Source organism: Salpingoeca rosetta (genome assembly GCF_000188695.1).
Source record: "Salpingoeca rosetta unplaced genomic scaffold supercont1.17, whole genome shotgun sequence".
Classification (NCBI taxonomy): Eukaryota; class Choanoflagellata; order Craspedida; family Salpingoecidae; genus Salpingoeca; species Salpingoeca rosetta.
This window is the reverse complement of record NW_004754917.1, coordinates 86,746-114,077: the sequence shown is the minus strand read 5'-3', so window position 1 is coordinate 114,077 and position 27,332 is coordinate 86,746. Positions and strand designations below refer to the sequence as shown.

The 27,332-nt window shown below is 56.1% G+C and overlaps 7 protein-coding genes across 7 annotated transcripts in view; 4 read left to right on the top strand and 3 right to left on the bottom strand.

The window, feature by feature from the left end:
* Nucleotides 1–100: 100 nt before the first annotated feature.
* Nucleotides 101–5,862, bottom strand: PTSG_06723 (gametogenetin binding protein 2). Its single transcript, XM_004992062.1, has 10 exons — nucleotides 5,099–5,862; nucleotides 4,788–4,865; nucleotides 4,354–4,515; nucleotides 4,046–4,131; nucleotides 3,676–3,907; nucleotides 3,379–3,434; nucleotides 3,106–3,200; nucleotides 2,586–2,707; nucleotides 957–2,357; nucleotides 101–590 (listed from the first exon to the last, which is right to left on the bottom strand). Exons 1-10 carry the CDS (start codon nucleotides 5,264–5,266, stop codon nucleotides 318–320), a joined length of 2,673 nt encoding a protein of 890 aa, XP_004992119.1. The 5' UTR covers nucleotides 5,267–5,862; the 3' UTR covers nucleotides 101–317.
* Nucleotides 5,863–6,065: 203 nt separating this feature from the next.
* PTSG_06722 (uncharacterized protein) lies at nucleotides 6,066–17,674 on the top strand. The gene is made up of 29 exons (XM_004992061.1): nucleotides 6,066–6,096; nucleotides 6,464–6,785; nucleotides 6,966–7,081; nucleotides 7,411–7,462; nucleotides 7,635–7,775; nucleotides 8,066–8,206; nucleotides 8,388–8,471; nucleotides 8,698–8,781; nucleotides 9,021–9,134; nucleotides 9,444–9,513; nucleotides 9,663–10,069; nucleotides 10,352–10,420; nucleotides 10,582–10,646; nucleotides 10,953–11,055; nucleotides 11,246–11,419; nucleotides 11,787–12,101; nucleotides 12,352–12,411; nucleotides 12,592–12,666; nucleotides 12,974–13,110; nucleotides 13,310–13,409; nucleotides 13,627–13,683; nucleotides 13,847–14,040; nucleotides 14,401–14,527; nucleotides 14,746–14,820; nucleotides 15,072–15,197; nucleotides 15,420–15,604; nucleotides 15,945–16,756; nucleotides 17,342–17,388; nucleotides 17,487–17,674. Exons 2-29 carry the CDS (start codon nucleotides 6,603–6,605, stop codon nucleotides 17,580–17,582), a joined length of 4,209 nt encoding a protein of 1,402 aa, XP_004992118.1. The 5' UTR covers nucleotides 6,066–6,096; nucleotides 6,464–6,602; the 3' UTR covers nucleotides 17,583–17,674.
* A 58-nt stretch (nucleotides 17,675–17,732) lies between these two features.
* On the top strand, nucleotides 17,733–18,083 carry PTSG_12478 (uncharacterized protein; the record flags this gene model as incomplete). The annotated part of the gene is made up of 1 exon (XM_004992060.1): nucleotides 17,733–18,083. One exon carries the CDS (start codon nucleotides 17,733–17,735, stop codon nucleotides 18,081–18,083), a length of 351 nt encoding a protein of 116 aa, XP_004992117.1.
* Nucleotides 18,084–18,168: 85 nt separating this feature from the next.
* On the top strand, nucleotides 18,169–22,890 carry PTSG_06721 (uncharacterized protein). The gene is made up of 3 exons (XM_004992059.1): nucleotides 18,169–20,688; nucleotides 20,865–20,915; nucleotides 21,133–22,890. Exons 1-3 carry the CDS (start codon nucleotides 18,964–18,966, stop codon nucleotides 22,120–22,122), a joined length of 2,766 nt encoding a protein of 921 aa, XP_004992116.1. The 5' UTR covers nucleotides 18,169–18,963; the 3' UTR covers nucleotides 22,123–22,890.
* Nucleotides 22,891–23,037: 147 nt separating this feature from the next.
* PTSG_06720 (metal homeostasis factor ATX1) lies at nucleotides 23,038–24,043 on the top strand. Its single transcript, XM_004992058.1, has 3 exons — nucleotides 23,038–23,272; nucleotides 23,431–23,531; nucleotides 23,834–24,043. Exons 1-3 carry the CDS (start codon nucleotides 23,071–23,073, stop codon nucleotides 23,858–23,860), a joined length of 330 nt encoding a protein of 109 aa, XP_004992115.1. The 5' UTR covers nucleotides 23,038–23,070; the 3' UTR covers nucleotides 23,861–24,043.
* Nucleotides 24,044–24,448: 405 nt separating this feature from the next.
* PTSG_06719 (uncharacterized protein) lies at nucleotides 24,449–26,417 on the bottom strand. Its single transcript, XM_004992057.1, has 5 exons — nucleotides 26,333–26,417; nucleotides 25,836–26,088; nucleotides 25,491–25,575; nucleotides 25,087–25,270; nucleotides 24,449–24,705 (listed from the first exon to the last, which is right to left on the bottom strand). Exons 2-5 carry the CDS (start codon nucleotides 26,040–26,042, stop codon nucleotides 24,495–24,497), a joined length of 687 nt encoding a protein of 228 aa, XP_004992114.1. The 5' UTR covers nucleotides 26,043–26,088; nucleotides 26,333–26,417; the 3' UTR covers nucleotides 24,449–24,494.
* Nucleotides 26,418–26,509: 92 nt separating this feature from the next.
* PTSG_06718 (ubiquitin carboxyl-terminal hydrolase) overlaps nucleotides 26,510–27,332 on the bottom strand; it is a gene marked incomplete at its 3' end in the record, with an annotated part of 7,516 nt that continues 6,693 nt past the window's right edge. The window contains exons 17-18 of the mRNA XM_004992056.1: nucleotides 26,873–26,973; nucleotides 26,510–26,521 (exon numbers count right to left, since the gene is read on the bottom strand). Coding sequence (XP_004992113.1) covers nucleotides 26,510–26,521; nucleotides 26,873–26,973 — 113 coding nt within the window. The remainder of the gene's footprint in view (nucleotides 26,522–26,872; nucleotides 26,974–27,332) is intronic.

Genomic DNA, 27,332 nt, shown 5'->3' with positions numbered 1-27,332 from the left:
GCGGAAGGGAGTGGGGGAAGAAAACAAACAACACGCTGGCCTCTTCTTCACACACACACACACACACACACACACACACACACACACACACACACACACACACACACACACACACACAGACACAGGTGGTAACTGTCCAAAGAAGCGAGGAACTGTTTGGCTTGCCTTCCTTGACTGAAAAAAACAAAACAAAAAGTAAGCAAAGTACATCCACTAGTTGTGCTTGCATAGTTACACGAAAGAATGGTGACAGTGCAGGGGAGGTGATGTTGATGCAGGTCGCAGTGGATGGCAACTGAACAACCGTGATATGCCAATTACTTCCGCTTCTTTTTCTTCTTCTTCTTCTTGCTGCTGCTGCTGCTGCTACTGCCGCCGCTGTTGGTGTTGGTGCTGTGGTCTTTGTGGCTGCTGTTGTTGTTCTCCACGTCGTCGTTCGTGTTCGCATTCGCTTTTGCGTTCGCGTCTCTATCAGCACCATCTCCATCAACATCATCACCATCATCATCACCCCAATATGATACAAGTCCCCTGGCCAGGAACCGCTCAAACTGCGCTCTCGCCTTGACCCGGCTCGCCTCAATCTCATCCTGCAGCAACGGTTGCAGAGTGAGCGTGGTGGTGGTGGTGGTGGTGGTGGTGGTGGGGGTGCGTGGAGGAGTGGAAGGAAAAGTAAAGTAGCACATGTTAGTAGAGACAGGGACGAAGGGACAGGGACTGAAGACAGGGAGAAGCGACAAACACTAGAGGCGTTGGCAGTGACACACAGACACACAGACAGGTAGACACACAGACACACACACACACAGCTAGACACACAGACACACACACACACACACACACACACAGACACACAGACACACACACAGACACAGACACACACACACACACACACACACACACACACACAGACACACACATACACACGCACACACAGACACACACGCCCCACGTACAGTTGTGGCCTCGAGGTCGTTGTCCCAACCGAGTTCACACAGCATGTCGTGTGCTGCAGCCAAATGCCGCTCTTCAACCTTCCTCTTGCCTTGCTTGTTATTCTTCTTATCCTCCTGCTGCTGCTGTTGCTTGTTGTCCTTCGTTGTCTTCTCCTTCGCCATGCTGCTCCTGCTGTCTGGCTTGTTGCCTTTCTCCAGGAGATGCGGTGACGGTGCCTTCTGTCGTGCACCGCGGGTCTGTCCTGCACCATGCTTCCCTCCCTTCCCCACCTCAACAAAGCCATCGCTCTCCCTGGCCTCACCATCGCCATCATCATCACGATCAGCATCATCATCATCATCATCATCATCATCATCATCATCATCATCATCATCATCATCATCATCGTCGTCACCTTCATCGTCATCGTCGTGGTCGTCGTCGTCAAACTCCGGGCTGCTGCCCTCGAACGGCTCATCATAGCGCTTCCACCACTCGCTCGCCTCTGCGGGGTCGTGATACCGAACATGCAGCGTCTTCGGCACGGGGAACACGAGCTCCTCACCGCCACCATCGGGTGGTGGGCCCGCTGCCAGCTTTGCAGGCGTGTGTCTGCCTTGTTTACCATTGGCGTTGCTTCCCCGGCCGCTGCAGTTGCCGCTCTGCCTGCTGCTGCTACTTCGGCTGCTGCTGCTCGCATGCCCAACACCGCTTTCGTCGCCGTCGGGGTTGCCGCTGTCCGTCTCATCGCTGCCCTCGTCATCAGCATCACCATGGTCGTACAGGTCAGCAGCAAGCTCTTGCAGCGACGGCGTCGAAAGCACGGTGTCAATGCACACGCTTGCACCGTCGCTGCCGCCACCATCCCGTATCCGTGCACGCGCATGGTCACACTCGTGTTGCTTCTGCTTCTGCTTCTGCTTCTGCTTCTCTTGTTGTTGTTGTTGTTGTTGTTGTTGTTGTTGTTGTTGTTGTTGTTGTTGCTTGTTTCGGGGTGCGTTGCTGTTGCCACCTTCGATCGCGGGTGTGGTTGCACCAGTTTGCCGTTTGCACTTGTGCTCACCACCGCCGGCTTCAGCAGCATCACCAGCCGTTTTGCTGCGATTGCTAATGCTATTGCTGCTGCTGCTGCTGCTGTTGTTGTTGTTGTTTACCTTTGCACCATTGCCACTGCCAGCTTCTGGCGCACTGCTTTGGCGCTGCTGCTGTTGCTGCTGCTTGTTCCCTTTGCTCTTCCCCTTGCCTTTCGTCTTTGCCTTGTTCTTCGCCTTCTTTGCGGCGTCCATGCTGTCAAACTCCTCCATGAGCTCCGAGACGGAGAGCTGCGTCCTCGTGTTTCCGCCCGTCTCCACGGCCCGCCACATCTCCCGCGCCACCAGCTGCTGCAGCTGCAGCGCAGACTGCTCAGCCGCCTTGATCCGCTGTTCACACGCCACACCAAGGGGCAGTCACGCGTACATGTGCAAGCACGTGAGCACGTGAGTGAGTGAGCGCAAACGGGTGCGGGCGTGGTTGTCTTCACGTTCAGTCTGGCACCAACCTTCAAAGCGCTGCATGGCCCAAGCAACTTCTCCACAGAAAAACACAAAGCAAGCAGCAAGCAGCAAGCAGCAGCAGCAGCGCCAGCCAAGAGGCACATGTAGACGTACGGTCCAGAGGTGCTGCAGGCGTTCGTGGAGAACGTATCCCAGGCAGATGAGCAGTTCGCGTTGGGCCTGCTCCGTCGTTGTCGCGTGCCGCTCGCCGTTCACAAGATCCGCCATCGCCCGGCCTGGTGCACGCCAGGGAGTGCGCGTGTGTGTATGCGTGCGTGCGTGAGTGCGTGCGTGAGTGTGAGTGTGAGTGTGAGTGAGTGAGGGAGTGTGTGTGTGTGTGAGTGAGTGTGTGTGAGTGAGTGTGTGTGAGTGAGTGAGTGAGGGAGTGAGGGAGAGTGTGAGTGTGTGTGTGTGTGTGTGCGAGTGCATGTGTGAGTGTGTGAGTGCGTGTGTGTATGTGAGTGAGAGTGAAAGTGAATGCGAGTTCGCTGCACACACACACACAAACACACACACACACACATACACACAAGAGTGAGCGGGTGGGTGCTTGTGTGTATTTGTTTGTGTGTGTGTATGTGCCATCATCAGCAGCACAAACGGAGCGGTCGCCGCGATATGCATGCGTACGCACTGATGAGATGTGCGATGCAGTGTGTGGTCGTGTCGACGTGGAGATGGCAGTACGTGGCGCAGTACGTCACTCCGTTGAAGATCTCGGGCTGGTACCTATGCTCCAAAGCAAGGGAGACGTGTGGAGGAGGGGGAGGGGCGAAGGCGGTGGCGTCAGTGCAGCCAAAATACTGGCAAGTATACACAAAATCCAGACACCCAAACAAATGACTCACTCACAGACACAGGCACCGATGAAACAAACGGCTGCAAACAAAGGTAAGAGTGTACGCACGTGCCGTCTGCGTTTGCAGTCGTTTTTCCAAACAGAATGTCGGACGTATGAAACATCTGCAGCGCATCGCATGCAAGCAAATTCAATTTGGGGAGGGGGGACAGTAATGTTCAATGAGTGTCGTGATTGCGAGCAATCTCATGGCAAGCAGTCACGCGCAAGGAAGCAACCGAAGCAAGCAAGGAAGGAAGCAAGCAAGGAAGGAAGCAAGGAAGCAAGGAAGCAAGGAAGCAAATGCAACCACACTGCGCCATATCCATCCACTCTCCCATCCCCATGCGGGTGGGTGGCGGCGACCTTGTCTCTGCACTCGTCGCAAAACTCGTGCTTGTCGAGGTAGTGCTCCAGGGCGGTGAGAAACGTGTCAGAGTCCACCGTCACAATGTCTCGGCGGCACTGCATGGACACCATTTCCCACGCCTCCATCCACGTGGTCGCGCTCTGCTGGTTCTTGCGCGTGTCCATGGCGTGCAGTCGACATCGCATGTTGCGCCGCCGCCCACGCTGCTCAGCCCCCCACCGCTCCGTCCTGTGTGTGTGTGTGTGTGTGTATGCATGTGTGTGATCATGTGAGGAGGGATGTGGAGGGAAGGAGGTTTAGGTAGGTGGTGTTGTCAGCAAGGGCACCATGATCACGACCACTCCGACCACGACACCACGAGCGCACCTTGCCCACTGCAGGAGCTGGTAACATTCCCTGGCGGAGTGGTGCTGCGGGTGCACGCGAATCCATCGCTTCCCAACATCAAGCGGCTGAAGGGTATGTGGGAATATGTGTTGTGAGCGTGCTAGTTAACAGCCGGACGGACAGCCTGACGATTGGGCAGACAGAGGGGCAGAGGGACAGAAAGACAGAGAGACAGAAACACAGACAGACACAGACACAGACACACAGAGACACACAAACACGCCACCACCACCACCACCACCACCACCACCACCACCACCACCACCACCACTAGTGTTGCCACCAACCCAGAGGGCGCGCGGAAAGTGTGTCTGGAGGGCGGTGAGGAAGGTGGTAAAGCTGCGCCGGCAGCCGACGCATTGTATCTCGTTGGCAGACCGTTGCAGGATCGTGGCCGCCTCAACCTTGAGCGCATCCGAGCACTGCCGCGCCGTTAGCTGCGCAAACTTCTGCTCAGCACACCCGTTCGCGCGCACACAAGACGTGTGCAATGTGTGTGTGTGTGTGTGTGTGTGTGTGTGTGTGTGTGTGTGTGTGTGTGTGTGTGTGCATGTGTGTGTGTGTGTGTGTGTGTGTGTGAGGAGGAGGAGCGAAGACAGCTGCTGTGCTCAAAGTGACTCGTGCAAGACGAGGTGAACAAGCATCCGCAAGTGAACAGAGCACGCGTAAGAGGAGCCACAAACAACGGCGGACGCACACACACACACACACACACACACACCTTCTGAAATGTGGCGTAGTCGAGGACTTCGGATTGTGTGGTGTTCTGGGGCCTGGGTGGGTGCAATGTCACAACAAACTGCAGGGTATGGTGTGCAGCCAACAGGAGGAGGAGCAGCAGTGTACACCGCATCAACGTGTGAGTTGCTTGGGGATGCACAGACTGCAGAAGCAGCAGCAGCAGGGCTCCTGAATCGACACAAGGCGGTGTCGATCACACACAGACACAGACACAGACACACAGACACACACATACACAGACACACAGACACACATACACAGGCAGACAGACAGACAGACAGACACACGCACTTGCGAGTCGGAGTTTGGTGGGCCCTCGATGAGCATTTGGGCCAAGTGCACGGCACGAAACGAGTACACGTCATTCGGCACTTGCTGCTCTATGTTCGAGTGGATCTTCTCCCATGGTTCGCTCATATCTGGTTCGCTGTTCATGTCAGGCACGGCGACGCCAAGCATGGTCGACAGGCAGGCACGAATGAGTGAGTGAGTGCAAGGCCAGTTCAAAGCGGCTGGTTGGGGACGAACGTGAATCGGTGTCGAAAAAAAATGAATGAAGAAGGACAATCGACAAGGCCATATCGTCTCAGAGAGAGGCAGTGGCTACAGCGAACCGGACGGTGACAGCCACACTTGCACATGTACGCAGACACAGTGGACATACAACGCACACGCAAACACAGCACAACGCACAGCACACAGCACAGCGAAGAGTGAACAAAGCCGGTGTCATCGCCACACGAATAGAGAGTGTGTTTATCACCTCAACCCTCAAGACCAGTATGTCACATCACATGATCCACCAGCACAAACAAGCATTGTTTCAGGGCGACCACTCATGCGAGCAAAGGGAGAAGGACGAAGAGGGAGAGGGAGGGAGAGGGAACAGAGGACACTTCAGCCAACAAACACGCAGCAAACACCCGCACACCGCCATGCGTGTGCGATAATTTGTCAATGCATCCATTCATATTCATGTACACGCACAGACACACATATACACACATACACACACACACATACACAAAGACAGACAGACAGACAGACAGACAGACAGACAGACAGACAGACAGACAGACAGACAGACAGACAGACAGACAGACAGACAGACAGACAGACAGACAGACAGACAGACATGATCATGGTCACAACACCAGCACACCACACCACCCCCACGAGTCATCCTTCTTGCTCCCCACCCGTTGATGCGCTGTTGCGGATCGCCGAAAATCGGCGGAAATCTCCGTACAATTCTCCAAACAGCAACCCGGATCGACAGACAGTGAAAGGTCGATAGTGCATGTTGTTGTCGATAGTTGGCGTGTAACATAACCTTCGACTGGCACATAACTCATCATCCATTCGTCTGTCCTTCTGTCGTTTGTGGCTGCCCTTGTCAGTGCGAGAACGGCGTTGTGTTGGTTGGTTGTTTGTTTGTTTGTTTGTGTGTGTGTGGTTGGTTACTTGTTGCTTCTGTTTGTGGTTGATATGAGTTTGATGGACTCTCTGCATCACATCATCATAATCATAACACTGGCGATCGATCTGTCTGCTCATCATTTACGTTTCCCTCGCTGTCCTTGTGTTGGCATATGTATTGGCGTGGCGCACGACGATCTCAACCGTTCCTCAATCTCGCGCACTCCACGTTTGCAGCCTGCTTTGAGGAGGAAGCTGTCAAGCAACAAGCCAGTGTTGAACCCTTCCCTGACCTCTGTGACAAGCGTCATCGCCTTCCTTCGTATATTCTCGATTCCTTGGTGCTTGAGTGCGTGATCTTTCGCTTGCACCCATCATGGGAATCCCAAAGTACTACCGCTGGATCAGCGAGCGGTACCCATGCCTGAGCCAGGTGGTCCGCGAGAGCGAGGTGCCAGACTTTGACAACCTGTACCTGGACATGAACGGCATCATCCACACATGCTCCCACCCAAGCGACGATGTCAACTTCAGGCTCACGGAGGAGAAGATGTTCGAGGTACGGCAGTGTGAGCGTGCGAGTTCTGTGCTATGCTGGCTTGTCAATCGTTGTTTGTGTACGAGTCGTGTGTTGTTGAATTCACCCGATCATTATTTCACTGTGGTTGAATTCCGTCCGCAAATCATTTCTCACCTACCATCTTCGTCTTGTGCATCTTTGTGCCGTGCTCATGTTCAGGACATCTGCGCGTACATTGAGACGCTCTTTCGCATCATCCGCCCCCAGCGCGTCTTCTACATGGCCATTGACGGCTGTGCACCCCGCGCAAAGATGAACCAGCAGCGCGCCCGCAGGTCCGCGTTGTGTGCTCGTGAAAGTGTGTGTGTGTGTGTGTGTGTGTGTGTGTGAAGCAGCGTGTGTTTGAAAGTGTCTGCGTATGTGTGCGCAAGGTTGTGTCTCAGTGTGTGTGCGACAGAGTGTGTTTGAAAGTGTCTGCGTATGTGTGCGCAAGGTTGTGTCTCAGTGTGTGTTCGACAGAGTGTGAAGCAGTGTGTGTTTGTGCGAAAGTGTAAGATGGTTACTTGTTTAGTTGCGTGTTCGTGTGCGTCCATAATGGCTGCTTGGCATCGCTGATGGTGGTGGGTGCGTGTTGGTGTGGGTGCGGCCTTGTCCACGTGTACAGGTTTCGATCTGCCAAGGAGGCGGAGGAAGCGCGGCAGAAAGCAGAACGCGAGGTGCGCCCGTGGATGATAGTGCATCATCTTGTTGACAACACTCGTGGAACCACCACCCTGTTGTGCTGTCAATGCCACACGTCCTCATGATGTGCTCACGCACCTTTGGCACACCACCACACCATCACCAACCACCACCACCCCACCATCAACCGCTACCAACCGCGATCAGGGAAAGCTGCTGGACGACCCCGATGCGCCGCCGCCGTTTGACTCGAACTGCATCACGCCCGGCACGCCCTTCATGCACCGCCTCCACCAGCACCTCGAGTACTTTGTCCAGGCAAAGATCACATCAGACCCAGCCTGGCAGGTGCGCATACGAAGCGGGGGGGGGGCGGAGGGAGGGGAGGGAACGGTTGTATGTGCGGGTGGTTTTGTGTTGTTGTGCGGTGGTGTTGTGTGCAAAGTTGGCGGTTCGACTCAAGTCGTGGTGAAGTGGCGAGGCGAGGTTGCACATTTACTTATCACCACACACACACACACACACACACACACACACACACACACACACACACACACACACACACACACACACACACACACACACACACACACACACACACACACACACACACACACACACACGTGTGGCGGCTGCAGGGTCTGCGGGTGGTGCTGTCTGGGCACCAGGTGCCTGGCGAGGGCGAGCACAAGATCATGGACTTCATCCGCTCGGAGAAGCTGCGCGACGACTACGACGCCAACACCCGCCACTGCCTCTACGGCCTCGACGCTGACCTGGTCCGCACAATCATCTGTGTTGTTTTGTGTGCGTGTTGTGGTGTGCGTGAACGCGCGCGCGCGCGTGTGTACGTGTGTGTGTACGTGTGAACGTGTGGTATTGATCACGTTCACCTAACCCTGCAACCCTGCAACCGTACAATCCCCACTGCCGCATGTTCCCTTCGCTTCTTCATGGCAGATCATCCTGGGCCTGGTGTCGCACGAGCCGCACTTCAGTCTTCTTCGCGAGGAGGTCCGCTTTGGCCGCCGCCAAAAGTCAAAGGTACAGCGACCTTGTCCCTCCCCTGGTGGCTTGTGAAGGGATGTGTGTTTGTTTATTCGAGTGTGTGTGTGTGTGTGTGTTTGAGAGTGTGTTTGAGAGTGTGTGTGTTTGAGCGTGTGTGTTTGAGTGTGTTGTGTATGTGAGTGTGCATGCTTGTTCGACTTTTCACGTGCATTCATTGCACTTGCACTCACCTCATGTGTCTCCTTTGCCTTGTGTTGAGCAGAAGGATTCCCAAGACAACGTCTTCCATCTCCTCTCCCTCTCCCTCTATCGCGAATATCTTCGCATGGAATTCTTCGACGTCAAGGTGCGCCGTCCTGTACCGTGCTGCTGTGCGCGCATGCGTGTGCACGTGTATGTGTGTGTTTGTGTGTTAATGGTTTTGTGCCACATGGTCACCTTGTACCCGCACATTGACTGAGATCCTCACCACCACCACACATCACTGCTCACCACCACTCACATCACCACCCCCGACTATTACCATATCTCCCGTCACCACCGCCACCACCACTCCCATCACCACCACCACCACGACGACTGCAGCCGCTGCTGTCGTTCCCGTTTGACTTTGAGCGACTGCTTGACGACTGGGTGCTGCTCGGGTTCCTCATCGGCAACGACTTTATCCCGCACCTCCCGCACTTCCACATCTCACAGGTCAGCCTGTTTGTACATGTGCGTATGTCGCGGGTGATGTATTCGTGCATGTGAGCGTACATGTGTGTATGTTGTGGGTGATGTATTCGTGCATGTGAGCGTGTATTGTGCTTGCTCACAATCCCTGTGTGTGTGCGTGCGTGTGTGTGTGTGTGCATGTCTATTCTGATTGTTACATCTGTATCCTTGCCCCCTTACACATCGCTGCGCGACCGATGACCTCATCGCCCCATCACCGGCACACGCCCTTACCGACACCACTGCGCCGCCGCCGCTGCTGCTGTGAACCCTTTGCTTTGCGCTGTGCAGGACATTGTGCCCACCCTGTACTCGTCGTACAAGCTCGCGCTGCAGAAGCTCGACGGGTGGATCACAGATGGTAAGGGGACAGCGGTAGTGATATGATATGATGGTGGTGGTGGTGGTGGCGGCGGTAGTGGTGGTGGTAATAGGGCAGGTTGTATCTCACCAACGACACACACACACACAACACACACACACACACACACACACATACACGGCGTGTAGGCGGCACGATCAACATGGCGCGGCTGCAGGTGCTGCTGGAGGAGCTGTCCATCATCGACCGAAACGCGTTTGACGAGACATATGTTGATCTGAAGTGGCTGCGCTCCAAAACAGGACGCGGCCGCCACCAGGCGCCAGAGGTTGTTCCTCCAAAAGCCGACGGTGGCGATGGCGACAGCACAAGCGGTAGCAGCGCCAAGAAGAAGGATGCGAAGGAGAAGAGCAATGACGCGGCGCTTGCGGGTCTCTTTGGCGGCGTGGTGCTGAGTGACGACGACGACGACGACGACGATGATGATGATGATGATGACACTGATGATGGCAGCAGCAGTGATGAGGAGGACAGGGCCAAGACGCGCGAAGAGGAAGCGGAGGAGATGTACGAGGCAGAATACCTCATGTACAAGGTGACGTAGCATAATCGCGTATTGTGTTGCGTTTGTGTACATGGCTGTGTGCAGAAGTGTATTTGTGGTTGTGATTGCTGTGCGCGCGTGAGTATTTCGTTCACGTCTGCCTTTGTTGTCTGATCTGATCTGATGCTGTTGGTGACAAGACGTCCATACTGTTCTGACGCACTGGCACTGCGTGCGCGTGCATGTGTGCATACGTCTATGTGTGTGCTTGTGCGCTTGTGTGGATGTGTGCTTGTGTGCTTGTGTCGATGTGATGATGCATGGCAACTGCAGGCCAACTACTACCTGGAAAAGCTTGGTGTCCAGCGGTACGACGACGAATTCCGCCTCAGCCAGGCCCAGGTCCCCACATACTGCTGATGATGGTGGTGGTGGTGATGATGATGAGCGCAACAGCCGGCATTACGCTCGTACGAGTGTGTGTGTGTGTGCGTGTGTGTGTGTGTGCACATGTGTGGGGGGTGGGTTCTTGACCACGTGCTCACGTGCTGTCTTCTTCACAGGAGTACGTGCGGGGCCTGCAGTGGATCCTGTTCTACTACTACAAGGGCGTTCCTTCCTGGTCGTGGTATGTTGGCGCATCACCGCAGTGCAATCGCCACAGCCACAACTAAAGAAACACAACAGCACCAGTCATGCGCGAATCAGCCGTTGTTGCCGCACATCTGCCCGCACACACACACACACACACACACACACACACACACACACACACACACACACACACACACACACACACACACACACACACACACACACACACACACACACACACGCACACGCATCTGCCCGATGTCTTTCGTTTCATTTTTTCCTCCCCTGTCGTCTTGCTCACACCACCGCGGCCACCACCGTCGCCACTGGTGTGTGTCAGGTTCTTCCCATCGCACTATGCGCCGTTTGTGTCGGACATTCGCGCGATTGAGGACTTCAAGCCAGAGTTTGAGCTCGGAGAACCCTTCTCCCCATTCGAGCAGGTGTGGTGTTTTGTGGTGTGGTGGCGGCGGCTGCGTGCACGACGATGGCACGTGTACGTCGTTTCATCCTTCCTGCCTCTCATCACCCATCTCCTCCTCACCATCACCATCACCATCACCTCATCTTCCTATCGCGTTCACCTCACCACCAACCCCCGCTTGCCCCTCCATGCCCTTCTCGCCACTGCAGCTGATGTCTGTGCTGCCGCCTGCATCGCGGGACCACGTGCCGCCGGCATACCAGCCGCTCATGCTCGACTCTCAATCCCCGATCATCGACTTCTATCCGCAGACGTTCAAGACAGATCTCAATGGCAAGCGCAATGCCTGGGAGGCCGTCGTTCTCATCCCCTTTATCGACCAGGTGTTCAATGCTTCTGATTGCAAGAAGAATGGAGGGTGGAAGGTGTTTGGTCTCGTGGTCGTTTGTGTGTGTGTGTGTGTGTGTGCGTGTGTGTGTGCGTGCGTGTGTGCGTGTGTGTGTGTGCGTGTGTGTGTGTGTGTGTGTGCGTGTGTGCGTGTGTGCGTGTGTGCGTGTGTGCGTATGCGTATGCGTGTGCGTGTGCATGTGGGAAGTTGTATGCACAATCTCACTTCAAGGCTGTGCGCTCCCCTGTTGATGTCGTCTTACGCGACCCTGATCATCGCCATGTCCACCGCCATCACCGCCATCACCACCACCGCCACCGCCACCACCGCCACTCTACCATCGTTCTTTCAACCGCTGCCAGGACCGGCTGCTGTCTGCGGTGCACTCCCTGTCGCATCTCCTCACAGATGCTGAGAAGAACCGCAACAAGCACTCCCTGGCCAAGTGCTTCGTGCACAGTGCCTCCGCCCGCCTGCGCGTGGCATCGCCCCACCCGCACCACTTTGCCGCCGTCACGGCCCACGCCGACTTTACTGAGATGCCCTTCCCGCACACCCCAGAGGGCTCGCCACATGTAGGGCTGCACCCGCGCTTCGACCACGAGCGCTACTACCCGGGGTTTCCCACGTTTGTCCACCTCCCGCACCAGTTCATCACCTGCAAGGCTCGCGTCAAGGTCGGTGGTGGGTGGGGGGTGGGAGTGAGATTGTGAGTGAGATTGTGAGTGAGATTGTGAGTGAGATTGTGAGTGAGATTGTGAGTGAGATTGTGAGTGAGTGAGTGAGTGAGTGAGTGAGTGAGTGAGTGATTAATGTGAGTGATTAATGTGAGTGATTGAGTGAGTGATTAATGTGAGTGATTGAGTGGGCGAGGAGGCTTTCGTGCCTGTAACTCACGTGTGTATGTGCGTCTCGTGTGTGGTTCAGGTGTTCAACTTTGAGTCGAAATCGGACAGCATCCTTGTCATTCCGCACTCGCAACTGCCGGTCAGACAACACACGCACACACGCACACACGCACACACGCACACACGCACACACGCAAGCGCAGTGCAGGCGAAGTGCTTCAAGCATATTGCTCCTTGCGACAGCTGTTTGGCTGCTAGTGCATGTGTTTGTTTTGGGGTTCTCATATTCGTGTACGTACGCGCGCATGCGTGTGCACAGCCTGTTGCGTCTGAGCTGCGCCATCTTGTTGGTCAGGACATCTGGACCCGTTATCCGCATCTCATTGAGGCAAAGGTGCGCTGCCACTTGTGGTTCTGGGCGAACATGTCGTGTACCCGTGGAATTGCAACGTTTCATCGCGCAAACAGAGAGACAGACAGACAGAGAGACAGACAGAGAGAGACAGACAGACAGGCAGGCAGGCAGACGCACGCGTACACACACACACACACACACGTACACACACACACACACACACACACACACACACACACACACACACACCACACATGCACAAACAGACACGCGTACAAGCACACACACGCACACACACACACACAGACACACACTCACCTCCTGCTTGCTTGGCTGCATGGGCCAGGTGACGGCAGTGTGGGACAGCCACGAGAAATATGAGGTGCGCGGGCGGCGTGTGGTGAGCACCGCACTCGAACACCGCGACCGCGCCAAGTTCTTCCACACCGCAAAGCGCCTCCAGGAGGACGCAAAGACAAAGCGGTGCGAATTGTGCTGCGATATGCAAGTGGGCGTGCGTGTGAGCGTGGCGTATGTGTGGGGCTGTTGCTGCATCATGTGTGAGCTGCTGTGGAAGTGCGCTGGTGTGCCTGCATAGGGGTGTGTCTGTGTGCTTGTGTCATTTCATTAATTCGGGACTTGCCGATCATCACTGTGTGTGCACGCCGTCACCACACCATAGCGGCATGGACATTGGGCCTGTGCAAGTGATTGTGACTGTGAACCTCTGTGAAGGGTTTGTGAACGACTTCCAGAAGGACGGACGCGTTTACCAGCGCAAGGTTGGAAACATCGCGCGTTTGTGTTGTCTGCGCACCGTAGTGACGTCGGCTTTATCATCCGTTGTGTGTCTCGTGGTTTTGTTGTCCAATACACACATGTACACACGCACACACACACACACACACACACACACACACACTCACACACACATACATGTACACATGCACACTCACTCACACACACACACACACACAACCCTGACTTGTCGCCTTGCAGTCGTGGTCGCACCAAGAGCAGGATTTTCCGCTTCAGCTCTGCATCCCGGACCTGCAGGTACTCATGACCGTGGTGATTGTGCTGATTGTGCTGATGGTGGTGGCGGTGATGGTGGCTCACACTATTTCCATCGTTGACGCCAACACCCACCTGTTCTGGTCACCCCCTCCCCCACTGCTCACCTGCTCACGCCACCACCATCACTCCAACACCTCCAAAGATTTCCCGCGACACGCGCAACGAGGCTGTCAAGGCGCTGCGGGAGGTGATTCGGGCGGATGCGCCCGTGTGCCACCTCGGCCCCCTGCACTACGGTGCGACGGGACACGTCGTGCGCGTGCACCACCACACCGTTGACGTGGAGCTGCTTGTTCCCGAGGCACCCAACATCGCCAGGCTCCTTCAGCTCAACTCGTCAGTCTTTTGTGCGGTGTATGTGTTGTTGTGTTGTTGTGTTGTGTTGTGTTGTGTTGTGTTTTGTTGCGTTGCGTTGCGTTGCGTTGTGTTGTGTTGTGTTGTGTTGTGTTGTGTTGTGTTGTGTTGTGTTGTGTTGTGTTGTGTTGTGTTGTGTTGCGTTGCGTTGTGTTGTGTTTTGTTGTGTTGTGTTGTGTTGTGTATGTATTCTTGCGACCCAATAGCTCTTTCTGACCCTGGCCACGATCTTTGTCGCACTTACGTACTCACACTCAATCTTCTCTCCACCACCACATCATTCCCTTTCTCCACCATCACCATCCATCACCATCGCCACTGCCACTGCTGCCAATGTTGCAGTGCGTCGCAGCAGCTTGTGCCGCTCTCCGAGGCCGGCCGCCGGCTGCACATGCCAGAGTTCTTCCTCAACAAGCTCCTCGCCTCCCTCTTCGTCTTCTCGGGCTCGGCCGACGACCAGGGAACAAAGGTGTTGCCCACATGCGGCTGGCATTGTGGTTGCATGTGCATGGTGGCATGGTTGTTGCATGTGCATGGTGGCATGGTTGTTGCATGTGCATGCATGCATGCATGCGTGTGAACGGGGTGTGTGTGCCTGGACTACGTGACGTGTTCATGTCACAATCATCACTGCTGTCCTCTTATCGGTGTTAACATCCCTGCCGCCTTGTGGTGTGTGCGATGTAGTATGATCTCGGGTTCCACATGAAGTTCAGCGGCCGCGGGCTCGAAGCCGTCGGCCTCACCCGCCGCATCGACGAGGTCCGCTCATACACACACACACACACACATGCACACACACGCACACACATGCGCACACATGCACGCACGCACGCACACACACACACACACACAGACAGACAGACAGACACACACACACATGCATACACATACACACACACAGACACGGAACATGCGTGCATGTCTGGCTCCCTGCGCCATCTCCCATCGTTGCTCCTCGCGGCGTCCTCTAACCCCCGCTTCCGCTTGCCCCTGCATCTCGGCGTGTGCAGAAGTGGTTTCTGACGCAGCGGGCGATTGCGATTGTGGACGACTTTCAACGACGCTTTGCGCGCATCCTGGACCCGCTCAAGCGCAACCAGTACGCAGACCGCTGCTACGGCGCCGACCTCTACCGCGTACGAAGCCGCTTGGTTTGCTTGTTTGTGCATTTGTGTGTGTCTCGGTCGCATGTGCGTCTTTTGCTTGCGATTGCATGTGCATTTCTCGCACTTGTTGTGCGTGTGTTTGTTTGCATCTGGGGCGGTTGTCAATGTCCATTGCCGCTCTTGTGCTCATCACCACCTCCCTCCCCCCCCCCTTTCCGCCTGCCTCTCCCTTGCTCGACACACGCGGCGCAGTTTGATGCGAGCGCGGACCTTGAGGCGGCGCAGGCGTATCTGCGGGACACGGTGAAGGTGCGCGACTTTGACCTCGTGCCGACGGGGACGGAGGTGCTGCAGAAGCGCATTGTGCACGCCATTGAGAACCTGCAGCAGGTCTTCGTCTCAAGCAAGCACCCAAAGCCTCGCGTCGCCATCCAGGGGTGAGGGGGTATTGTGTTTGGAGGATGGAGAGAGGGAGAGAGATTTGGCGGTGCGGGGTGAGGGGGGGGGGAGGAAGGTGTTGCTTGTGGGAGTTGAGGGCGTTTGAGTGCAAGCGAATGTGCGGGTGTGCATGAAATCGCACTTGCACATGCGCAACAGAATGCATGCTCCCTGCTCTCGTATCCCATCACAATTGCACACAATTGCACACACACACACACACACACACACACACACACACACACACACACACACACACACACACACACACACACACACACACATGTAACTTCCCCTACCCGTCAATCCCCTCCGCCCCTCCATTGCTGTTGTGGCCAGGCTGTCGCCGTCACTGCTGTTCCTTGCGTCGACCGCTGGGCGCAACACGTCCATCCCGCCCGACAAGCAGGCTTCGTTCAAGCTTGGCGACCGCGTCGTGTGCGTGCGCGACTGTGCTGCTGTGCCCTGGGCGGCGGCGGGGTTTGTTGTGCGGGTGCTGCCAGAGTCGGAGGAGGTGGAGGTTGTCTTTGATGAGGAGTTTATGGGCGGCACGCTGCTTGGCGGGCTGTGCACGCGGCTGGCTGGCGCGCGCATGCCGTTCACGTGGCTGGTGAACGTGACGCACGGGCTGCGGCGGGCTGTGCCGGATGCTGATGCGGCGCTGTTCAAGGCTGCGGCGGTGCGGGACCTGCCACCGCTCCCTGCTGGCGGTGATGATGCCGCTGGTGGTGCCGCCGAGATGGAGGCCGACGAGGCCGTCACCGTCACTGCCACCGCCAAGCCCCCACCGGCCAACAAGGCGACCACGACCACTGCTGGAAGCGGTGTAGCGAGTGCAGTGAGTGCAGTGAGTGCAGTGAGTGCAGCGAGTGCAACGAGTGCAGTGAAGCAGCAGCAGCAGCAGCAACCCAAGCAGCCGCAGCAGCACCAGCAGCAACCCAAGCAGCCGCAGAAGCAGCACCAGCAACAACCCAAGCAACCACTCGCCAAGCAACAGGACCAAGCCAAGCCAGTCGCAGTCCCAGCAACAGCGCCAACAACGAAGACGACAACAACAACAGCAGCGGCGTCGTCATCGTCGTCGTCATCACCCAGCAAGAAGCAGACGGTAACGAAGAAGCAGCAGCAGCAAGCCAGCAAGCCAAAGAAACGTGAGTGACTTGATGGGAATTGTGTTCGTCGGTGTGTGTCTGAAGTTACATGTGAAATGTGAAAGGCATGCACGCCCTGGCTGTTCATGCCTTGCATGTTGTGTGTGTGTTTGTGCTTGCATTGTTGTCCCCCCCCCCCCTTTCGGCCTCCGCCTTCCTCCCTTCTCCACTTCCCGTTGCGTGCCTGTGTGCCTTGGTTCCCACACATTGGTGTACGTTTCATGACGGGCGCGGGGCGTGGGGCCTTGCTTGGCCTTGGCGTGACATTGCTCGAGGGCAAGCGTGCATGCCTGTGTAAACCGGCTTCCCACCATCGTTTTGGCTTGGGATTGCGGTTGTTGTGCATGGGGGATGGTTGTCAGCGTGGTTGTGTGGTTGGGGTTTGTTTTGCTTCGTTTTGATTTTTTCGTTGCCCCTTCACTGGCTGTGGCTGTGAGTGGCTTTGCGCCTTTTTGGTGGCTGTGGTGGTGGTGGTGTAACATCGTTCCCACACGCAGTGGCAACGCCGCGCACAGTGGGACATGCCTTTGACGGTTATGGTGGCGATTGTCGCTTTCTAATTTTTAATCGGTTTGGAAATGGCAGGTGGTGGGACAAACGGTTCTGCCGACGACCGGGACATGTCGCCTGAGGTATGACGCGAGCCATGTTTGAAACCTACCCCCAAACGCTACTGCGCTCCCTCAACGTGCTCCTCATACGCTTCTCCTTGATGGCGAACCTGGCGCAGGTGCGCACGGTGGATATCGCTGGACGCACGTTTGATCTGGACGTTTATGCCAAGTTATGGCGAGAACTCGAGGCTCGCGGGACAAAACGTGATTGACATGTTTGGTGCGCTGACGTCATGCTTGTTGGGCTGTCTGAAGGGTGCAAGGTCCCACTTTCAAGGCCGTACGCAATACAACCAAAAGCAAGAGGGCCTACGAGGCATCGTTGTGTCCCGGAGGGCAGGCGGGGTTGGGTTTGGTGACGCATGGCTGAAATACAACAACCAGCGTCGCACGCCGTCGTTTTGGGAACTCGTTCACACACACCTCTCGAGCCTAGACAACCTTCAACCAACAACAACAAGCAACAAGGCAGCAAACACACGTCCTCCAAGACGCAAGGCGTGGTCTCCTGCTGGGCCAACCGAAGGCTCCGGGCAGCCGAATTGGTTGGTTTGGTGTTGCTCATTCATCCACCACCGCTCCGCAATTGCAACCCACCTCTAGCCGTCCTTCCTTGCTTGGAACGAACGAACCGAACCAACACGGATACAGGCACCACCAGCACCACCCAGCCACCACCATCAGCGGCTGAGCGACCAGAACAAGCAAGCTGACGTTTACACCACACCCATAAACCACCTTCTTGTCCCCTTGTTGCGCACGCGAGGTGTAATCGACCAAGGTGAGCGAGCGCATTTGCTTGCTTTTGCGTGGGTGTGTGTATGTCGTCACACACACACACGCACACACACGACAAAGTCACGCACTTTCCCACCACCAGGTGCTGGTGGAAGGGAAAGGGTGTTCACCAGGCTCCAAGTAGCATGTTTGACCATCCTATCCTCCCTTCCCCCCTCTCCATCCTCTTCCGTTTCCCCCTCCCTCATTCAAGCACTAGCACACTCCTCCCTCCCTCCCTTCCCTCACGCTGCATGTTGTTGCCCGGGGTGGTTGGTGGGCGGCAGCTCCATCGTTGCTGTGCTCTCTTTCTCTATCGTTGCTGTGTTCTCTTTCTCTATCGTTGCTAAAGTCCTGCGTGCACCATCATTGACCGGGTGCACTTCTTGTGTCGCCTCTTCGTCTCTCCTTCTTGTTTGCACCGTCTGTTTCCGTTTGGTTGGCGCACACCAGTTCGCACCCCCCCAACACTTCTCCCTTTCCTCACTTCTTCCATCCGACCGTCCGACCTTTGTGTCCATCCAGCTGTTGGTTCTCTCTCTCTCTGGCTTTGTGCTTGTGTGCTTGCTTGCCTACATCAATACATGCATGCGTGCGCGCACGCGGCGCCTTCACCCATGACCTCTCCATCTTTCTCCCATCAAACTTCATCTTTCCACCCCTGCTCACCACCACCACCACCACCACCACCACCATCAACGCGCGACTTTGCATTTCCCCCAACATCACACGGTTGCAACAACCTCGGCTCACACTTCTTTGTCCGTGCATTTGCATGTCTCCCCCCTTGGCTCTCCGCTTTCCCTTTGGCGTAGCATGGACCAGCTCCCCTCAGAAGAGCCATCAAGCAATTTCCCCTATTCACAAGCACAGGCACAAGCACAGGCACTGCGTTCTCCACGATCTCGAAGACACGCCAAACCACTGCTCCGCCTGCTTCGTCACGACTGCAGCAACACCACTGGCAACAACACCGTCAGCACCGTCAGCACTGCCATGCGCGACATTGCCAGTGCCCCGCGACGCCAGGCTCTTGCAGCCTCGATCCGCGCAGCTCAATGCCACACCTCCTGTGCACAGCCCGGCCTGAAGGCATTTCACGGCGTGTCCATGCGCAGTCGCACACAGGCACAGCCGGCCTGCGATGGCTGCGACGACATCCCAGGAACCAGCACCACCACGCACGCCATCGGCAGTTTGGGCGCCCAGGACGCGAACACAGGGCGCCACACCCCTTTGTCTCGAGGCGGTGGCGGCTACATCAGCGCTTGCACATCACCGGGCCACAACGGCCAGCCCGGCCCCAACAGCCGCGCCCGTGACCGCCTCGGCGCACATGGCCGCACCAGTGACGTCGCCGACGATGCTGCTGCCAGTGCGATCACTTCCGCCATTCGCACCACCGCCGTGGTGCGCGCAGCCGCAGCCGCCAAGTCCGACAACGACAGCAACAGCAAGGAGGCTGGGGTCACCACCACAGCAGCGACCGTGCGGTCCCCAAGCAAGGCTTCCAACGGCACCAGTGGTAATGCCACGGACAGCGCCGCGCCGCCCGCCATCGGCGTTCACGCACCGCAGCAGGAGCAGCAGCATGAGCAGCATGAAGCGGAGGAGGGCGATGCAGACTACGAGCCCACGGAGGACATGAGCGAGGAGGAGCAGAGGGCACTCCTGCGCGAGCGACTCGGCACCCTGGCAGCGGACCGCCGGGCCAGCTTTGCCAGCGTCAGCGTCAGCGGGGGTACGGCCAGCCGTGACGAGATGGTGCCTGCTCCAGAGGCAGAGGCGCCCGCAGCAAGCGTCACACAAGCTGCCGCAACAGCACCACCGACAGCAGCGACGACAGCAGCAACAGCAGTTCACCGCCGTGTTGACGACCAAGACGATGAAGACGACGACGATGACAGTGACTCCTCCTCCTCCTCCTCCTCCTCGTCTGGCTCAAGCAGTGCCGGTCGCAACCGCGGTCACAGGCACACCCGTGGCACACGCGCACAGGCGCACACACAACGGGACACCGCGCGCGTGCTGAAACAAGTTGCTGTCAAGACCGAAGCCAGCGTGGAGCCCGAGCATGTCAGCCAGCCGGGCCAGGCCCCAAAGATGAAGACAGACACGCTGAAGCGCCGCGCTGATGATGGTGGCCACACCCCCAAGAAGGCAAAGGCAGAGTTTGTGGACCCGCACGCGCCCAGCAGTAAGCTGCAGCACGCGTTCCTGTCCAAGCAAGGGCGGAGCTCGTCTGCAGACTTGCTGCCACAGCCGCAGCAGGGGCTGCAACCCGGCACCGTCTCAACCGCGCACGTGGCGCACGCGGCCCTCCAACCAGCACAACACCAGCAGCAGCAGCAGACGCAGCAGAAGCAAATGTACGCGCAAGCTGCAGGTGCTGTTGCCGAGGAGGAAGAGGAAGAGGAAGAGCAAGAGATGCAGCGCGGGATGGTGATGGTGAAGAAGATCCCCGTGACAGTGCAGAGCGTGGAGTCTGGCATGACCATCCTCGTCGGCCACACCATCGTCTACTCCGACGAACGCGCCCTCGTGAGTACACACGTTTTCGTGCGTGTGTGATTGTGCGTAATGTGTGATGTGTGTGTGTGTGTGTGTGTGTGTGTGTGTGTGTGTGTGTGTGTGTGGTGAAGGTCAATGTCCTGCTTTTCCGCCGAATCACCGCTTGCTCGCCTTTTTCTCATCCGTGTTGGTGCCCCACTGTGTAGAAAACACACCGCTGTCTGCATTGCAAGAAGGAATTCCCAAGCCAGAGCAAGGTGCGTTTGTCCGTCTGTGTGCGTGCATGCGTGTGTGTGCACATGATATTGCAGCCTGGAGGTTGCATTGTGCTGTGGGATGATGTGAGGGAAGTGTACATGGTGCCCTTGCTGACATGTTCATGGCTACAGTCGCACACACACACACACACACACACACACACACACTCATACTCACACTCACATACTTTTGCATGTCCGTTTGACTCTGGTACAGCTTGTCCGACACAGCCGGGTGCACACGAAGGAGCGCCCGTATAAGTGCGAGGTGTGCGGGACACGGTTCACCCAAAAGTCGTCGCTCACCATGCACATGGAGAAGCACTGTATGGACCGTACCGCCAAGGCCACAGCGGCCCAGCTGCCCAAGCATGGGCAGCACCTGCAGCAGCAGCAGCAGCCGCAGCACACCGGCTTTGACCCACACGCGACGTCCATCCCCATGCAGGCGGGGCTGAGCCAGGCCCAGGTCATGCACCCGCACATGCACGGCATGATGATGCATGGGTTTGGTGGTGTGCCGCAGCAACACCAGCAGCACCAGCAACAACAACAACAGCAGCAGCAACAACAACAGCAACAGCAACAACACCAGCAGCAGCTAGAAGGCATGCCCCAGCCGCATAACATGTACATGCAGATGATGCAGATGATGAGTGCAATGCCACAGCAGCAGTTGCAGCCGCAGCAGCAGCAAGGGCAGTATGGGCAAGTGCCCCCTGGTGGGCTGACGCCGTTCTTCCCGAACATGCTTGGCGCAGGCCCCATGGCCCAGGTGCCGGGATACGGTATGCAGCAGTTTCCGCAGATGCTTGGCTATCCACGCATGCCATTCATGTTCAGCACCGCGGCCTCCAGCCTCCCTGGCCAGGCCCCGCTCCCCATAACCACAGCCAACGTGGTACCACCACCACCCCAACAGCCACAGCACCACCACCAACAGCAGCAGCAGCAGCAGTGGCTGCATGTGCCCGGCACGACGACGACTGCGGCTGACGCTGCGGCGGTGGCTGGCGGTGCTTTTGGCGCTCCCTTGAACCCACAACAGTTACAAGCTCTCTTGCAACATCAGCAGCAGCAACAACAGCAGCAGGGCGGGCTTGGTGCGGGTCTTGGTGTGCCGCGGCCAGTGCCGACTGTTGCTCCCGCCAACGGCAGCGGCGCGGTTCCCACAACCACTGCTCCTCCTCCTCCTCCTCCCAACTAATCGCCTCCTTCGCGCGTGCCTGGATGCGTGCGTAGATGCGTGTGGAGTTGTGTGGATGTGTGCATTGTGCACGCGTGCAGATTGTAAATGTGCGCGCCTGTGTGTGTAGATGTGCGTGTGTGTAGATGTGTGTGCGTATCGATGATTTGCATGTAATGCACGACTGTGTGGACGTATGTTAATTTTGCTGTACCCATGCATGCAGGCTTCTTTTCTTTTGTTGACCTTGTTTTCACTCTCTTCTTTCACCCCACAGCATCACGGCTTCTTTCGTGCGTATGTATGGGCTGTGTGGAATTTTTTCCACCCGCCAGTCCTCACGTTGTTGCTCTTTGTGTTGCTTCTTGGCGTTGCTGTTGACCCGCGAGACAGCCGTTCAACGTACGGTTGCTCGCGTTCATGTACCGATGTACACATTGTTGTGCAGCTCCCCCCTCCCCTTTTTCTTGATTTCTTGACGTGCGCATTCTTATGTTTATGTTATGTTGCTTCTCCTGCTCCTGCTCTTTTGTTGCTGTTGGTATGGCTGTGATTGATATTCCTTCTTTGACGGCATGTTGCCATTTCGTGTGGTGTTTCTTTCGTGTTGTCTACGTTTGGTGTGCTTTGGTGGTTGGTGTTTGTGGTCGTCGGTGTCTTGTTTTGTCTCGCTCGCCATAATCGCCAAAGCTTTTGTCATCCCTGCAGACCATTGTACTTGTCTTTTTCCTTTTCTTTTCTTTCGGTAGTTGTGCTGACCCTCAATATGATCCTCCTGAACAGACAGCAAACCCAAGAAGCGAAGCAGTGGCGAGGGAGGGGAGAGTTGGTGGTCGCAAGTGTTCCCGCACAAACACTGTGTCAGCGCCCTTCCAAACCTTCATCCATCCACATCATCTGCCTTGCTTCTTGCTTGCTGCCTTTTTGTGGGCAGTGTGTTAGCCGACAATTGGTGGCTGTCTTTCGCCAATGCTCCACAACCACGAAAAAACAACAAACATCTCCAACCAACCAACAAGCAAGCAAGCAAAGCAAAGCATCAAGTCGACAACGCAAGAACTCCAGTGGACGACGACTGATCAATCCATCATGCCGACCCATGTGTTCAACGTTGCCATGGCCTGCGATGGCTGCTCCGGCGCCGTGCAGAGGGTGCTGAAGAAGCTTCCAGGTATGTGCGCTGCGTGTGTGCGTGTGTGCGTGTGTGCGTGTGTGCGTGTGTGCGTGTGTGCGTGTGTGCGTGTGTGCATCAGAGAGCAGAGGGGTGCTCATCGCTCACCAACGAACTAACCGGTGTCGTGTGTGTGATGCAATGGGCATCGTCAACAGAGGTTGAGGACATCTCCATCGACATGGCTGGACAGACGGTCACCGTTGTCACCTCCCTTTCCTCAGATGCCGTCCTTGAGCAAATCAAGAAGACCGGCAAGGTGCGTGTGTGTGTATGCGAGTGCGTGTGCGTGTGCTTGTATGTATGTGTGTTTGTATTGGCGGATGTGTACAGATGGACTTGCATATATGAGAATTGCCGTGCAGATCAGTCTGTGTGGGTTGCTTACGATTCACACTTGCCTTTGTCACACGTACACGCACACACACACACACACACACTCTCTCTCTCCTCGCACACACTCTCGTTCACACACACACACGCACACACACACACACACACACACACACACACACACACTTCTTCTTCACGTGACACGCGTCACTCTTCTTCCCCTGGCAGGAGACAAGCTTCAAGGAGACCAAGTAACTCGCCTCAGCATTGCATGCGCTCTGTGTGTGAGCTCCGGTGTGCGTGCTGCATGTGCAGCACAAGTGCGCTCAAGCTCTTCAGTCTCAAAACAATACCCGCCCATCCAGCGTGCTTGTGTATTCGTGGAAGCGACGAGACCACGTAACCAACACGCAGCAATTAAACGACAACACCGACCAAGCACACAAAGCAGACTGTAATCGCTGCCAACAGCCCGTGCAAGCAGCAACTAATGAGAAGGAAATGAAGGGAGCAAGGGGAATTGGTGGAAGCAGTAAGGTTATCAACTTCATGTCAATTAATGAAATCCAGAACAAAACTGAGGTGACACAGAAAGACAGACAGAGCGAGACACAACCACAGACACATACACAGACACAGACACACACACACACACACACAGACACACACACACACACACAGACATATACAGACACACACACACACAAATCCCTTTGACGAGGGTAGGTAGGTGAACTAAAGGCGGTCAAACAGCCAGCTAACACAAACAAAACAGATGAGCGAGGCAATGAAATGGAGAGTTGTTGTTGGTTGAGACACATGACCTCAATCCCCGCCACACTGCACGCACCACCAACCACCCACGAGACGCAGGGGGGGGGGGCGGGGATCAGTGGCACGAGCTGACAGTCTCGACATTGTCTTGCGCCTTGCAGATGTTTCTGCGCATGAAGAGGAAGTAACCGACGCCGCTACCCAGTACCATGGACACGAAGAGCCCCACGGAGTAGGTCATGGCAATCAGCATCAGGAAGTAGGCGAGCGTAAAGTGGACAATGTGGCACACGGTTCGCAGCAGTTGGTAGTGCCACGGCACGCAGCTGCAGGTTGCGGACAGAGCCGGGGGTTGGACGGGAGGGGGGGGGGTGGAGGAGCGAGGTGCATCGTGAGCAGGATGTGGGGAATGGGACAGCGGAGGCGGAGGTGTAGGAGGTGTAGGAGGTGGAGGCAGACGAACAGGCAGGCAGATGGGGCCACAGGTAGATAAGGAGAGCGGTTGGTCAAGAGATTGACAAACTCAAGACAGACAGATAGACAGGCAAGAAGACAGACAGGCAGACAGACAGGCAGACAGACAGACACAGACAGACAGACAGACAGACAGACAGACAGAGAGCCACACACACACACACACACACACACACACACACACACACACACACACACACACACACACACACACACACACACACGCAACGTACTCTGGAGCGGCGGGAGGGGAGTGGTGGCTGTTGGGCTGGTGGGTACTGCTGTTGATGAGGCTCATGCAGCAGGGCTTTGGTGCGATGCGACGGGAGATCCACATGTCAAGATCAGCACGGAGGATCTTGCCCCACTCATAGATGATAGCGAGGATGAGCACCCCAACGCACGAGCCAACGTACTCTGCACAAGGGAAGCAAGGGAACGCACACTGGGGGTGAGGTGGCCAGTGAAGCCTTTGGAGAGGGAGGAGGGATACAGGGCAAGGCACACTGCATACACCATGGCGAACAGACAGACACACAAGAAAGCAGAACACACACACATACATACACACACAGACAGATAGACATACATACACACGCACGCAGACGCACGCAGACACATGCACACCATGACTTACGGCCCATGGTCTTTGTTTCCCAGTCTTTGAACAAGATGGTGGTCTTGTGGCCAAGCATGAAATACATTGGCATCATCATCATCTCCTGCAAGCACAGCACACACGCGCAACACAATGTCACGTTATCAAGCAGCACACAGCCAAGGATCACAGCGAGGCATGGAATCAAGCGCGTACTGATGCAGAGACACAAGCACAGATGGATGCATCCACACACGTGCTGAAGCACACACACACACACACACATAGACAGGTGCTCACACACACAGACAGACACACACACACACACACACACACACATAGACAGGTGCTCGCACGCAAACAGGCACACAGACAGACACTCACCGTGCCGTTGACGGTCATTGTGGCAGAAGGTGTGGGAAGGGATGAGGAGAGACCGAGACGATGCGGCGATTCAGGAGGGGTAGTGTGGTACCAAGCAGGGGACTGAGAGAAGAGGACAGCAACCAGGAGAAATGACAGCACGGCCACAGCAACAGCAACAAGTGCAACAACAACAACAAGGCTGCGACGTCGCCGGCAATAGAGCATAGAAGAAAGCAGAAGAACACTTGCGGCTCAGGGCGCAACAGTAGTTCTGCCAACCGAATCCAAGCCAGATGTGTGTGTGTGTGTGTGTTTGTGTGGGTGAGGCAACGTCGGGGATGGCTCGGGCGTTTGAAATGAAGAGCCTTTCTGTCCGTGTCACACATCCCGTGGTTGTTCGGTGACGTTGCGTAGGGGGCTGGCTGGGTTGGCGCAAACCATCAAGGCACGTCAGCACCCACTGCCACACGCAAGTCGCGCACGTCAAGCACAGCACCACCAACGCACCAACGCACCGTGGCTGGGCTGTGTGCTCCACTCGCTTGATCCTTCCTCCAATCAAATCGGGAGATCTCCGACGTCGCAGGTGCTGAAAGTGTGTGAAAGATACCCAACAATCGCCATTATCCATGCTCGATTGCAGTTTGCAGCGAAGAAAAGCGCCTCCGTTATGTCGTGGCTGATAAACGCCTTCAGGCGGTACCCTGCTCACCATGCAACAAGAGGGAGGAGGGAAGGTGAGGTGGTGGTGGTGGTGGTTATCGGCGTCGTGTGTGTGTGTGTGTGTGTGTGTGTGTGTGTGTGTGTGTGTGTGTGTGTGTGTGTGTGTGTGTGTGTGTGTGTATGTGACCGTGTGTGCGAAACCAAAGGAGCACCACCCCCTGAATCACGAACCAACTACCCATGAACAACTCCAGTCATCACTGCCGAAGAAGCTAATAAGTACAAAAAAGGAAGGGGAGAGAGAAGAAACTAGACGATTTAACAGAAAAAATGCCTGAGCACATACTCTCTGCGACTGTGGTTGTCATTTGTATAAGTAGGCGGAGTCTGACATGCATGCCCGTTGCGGGGGGTCCGGCGTAGGAGTTGCTACCCTCTACTAACTCGCGACAGAAGAGTCCATGTGAAGGAGGGCTCTCCGATGTAAAATAATCTGTCATCACAAGATGAGGAACGTAGAAAGACTAACACAGCGCATGAGCTAGGAGGCTAGAATGTTAGCGACATGCTGGGGGGGGCGAGTGTGTGCAGCCATACTGAGATGATGACACGGAAAAGGTGAAGTGGGCAGAGACTGAGCATTGGAGCAAGCTACGTAGCCGTCAGACTGACTAGACATGCAGCATGAATTGCAGGGCAGTCGACGATGCGTACTGCATGCTGTCACGTGCACGATCACAACATGATCGATGCCGACTGAGACTGACCCGTACTGACGTAGCTCGTTTACGATATCAACTAAATGACGCACGTACCCGTAGCGTAGCTGGATCTGCCCAGGCGATCGTCAGA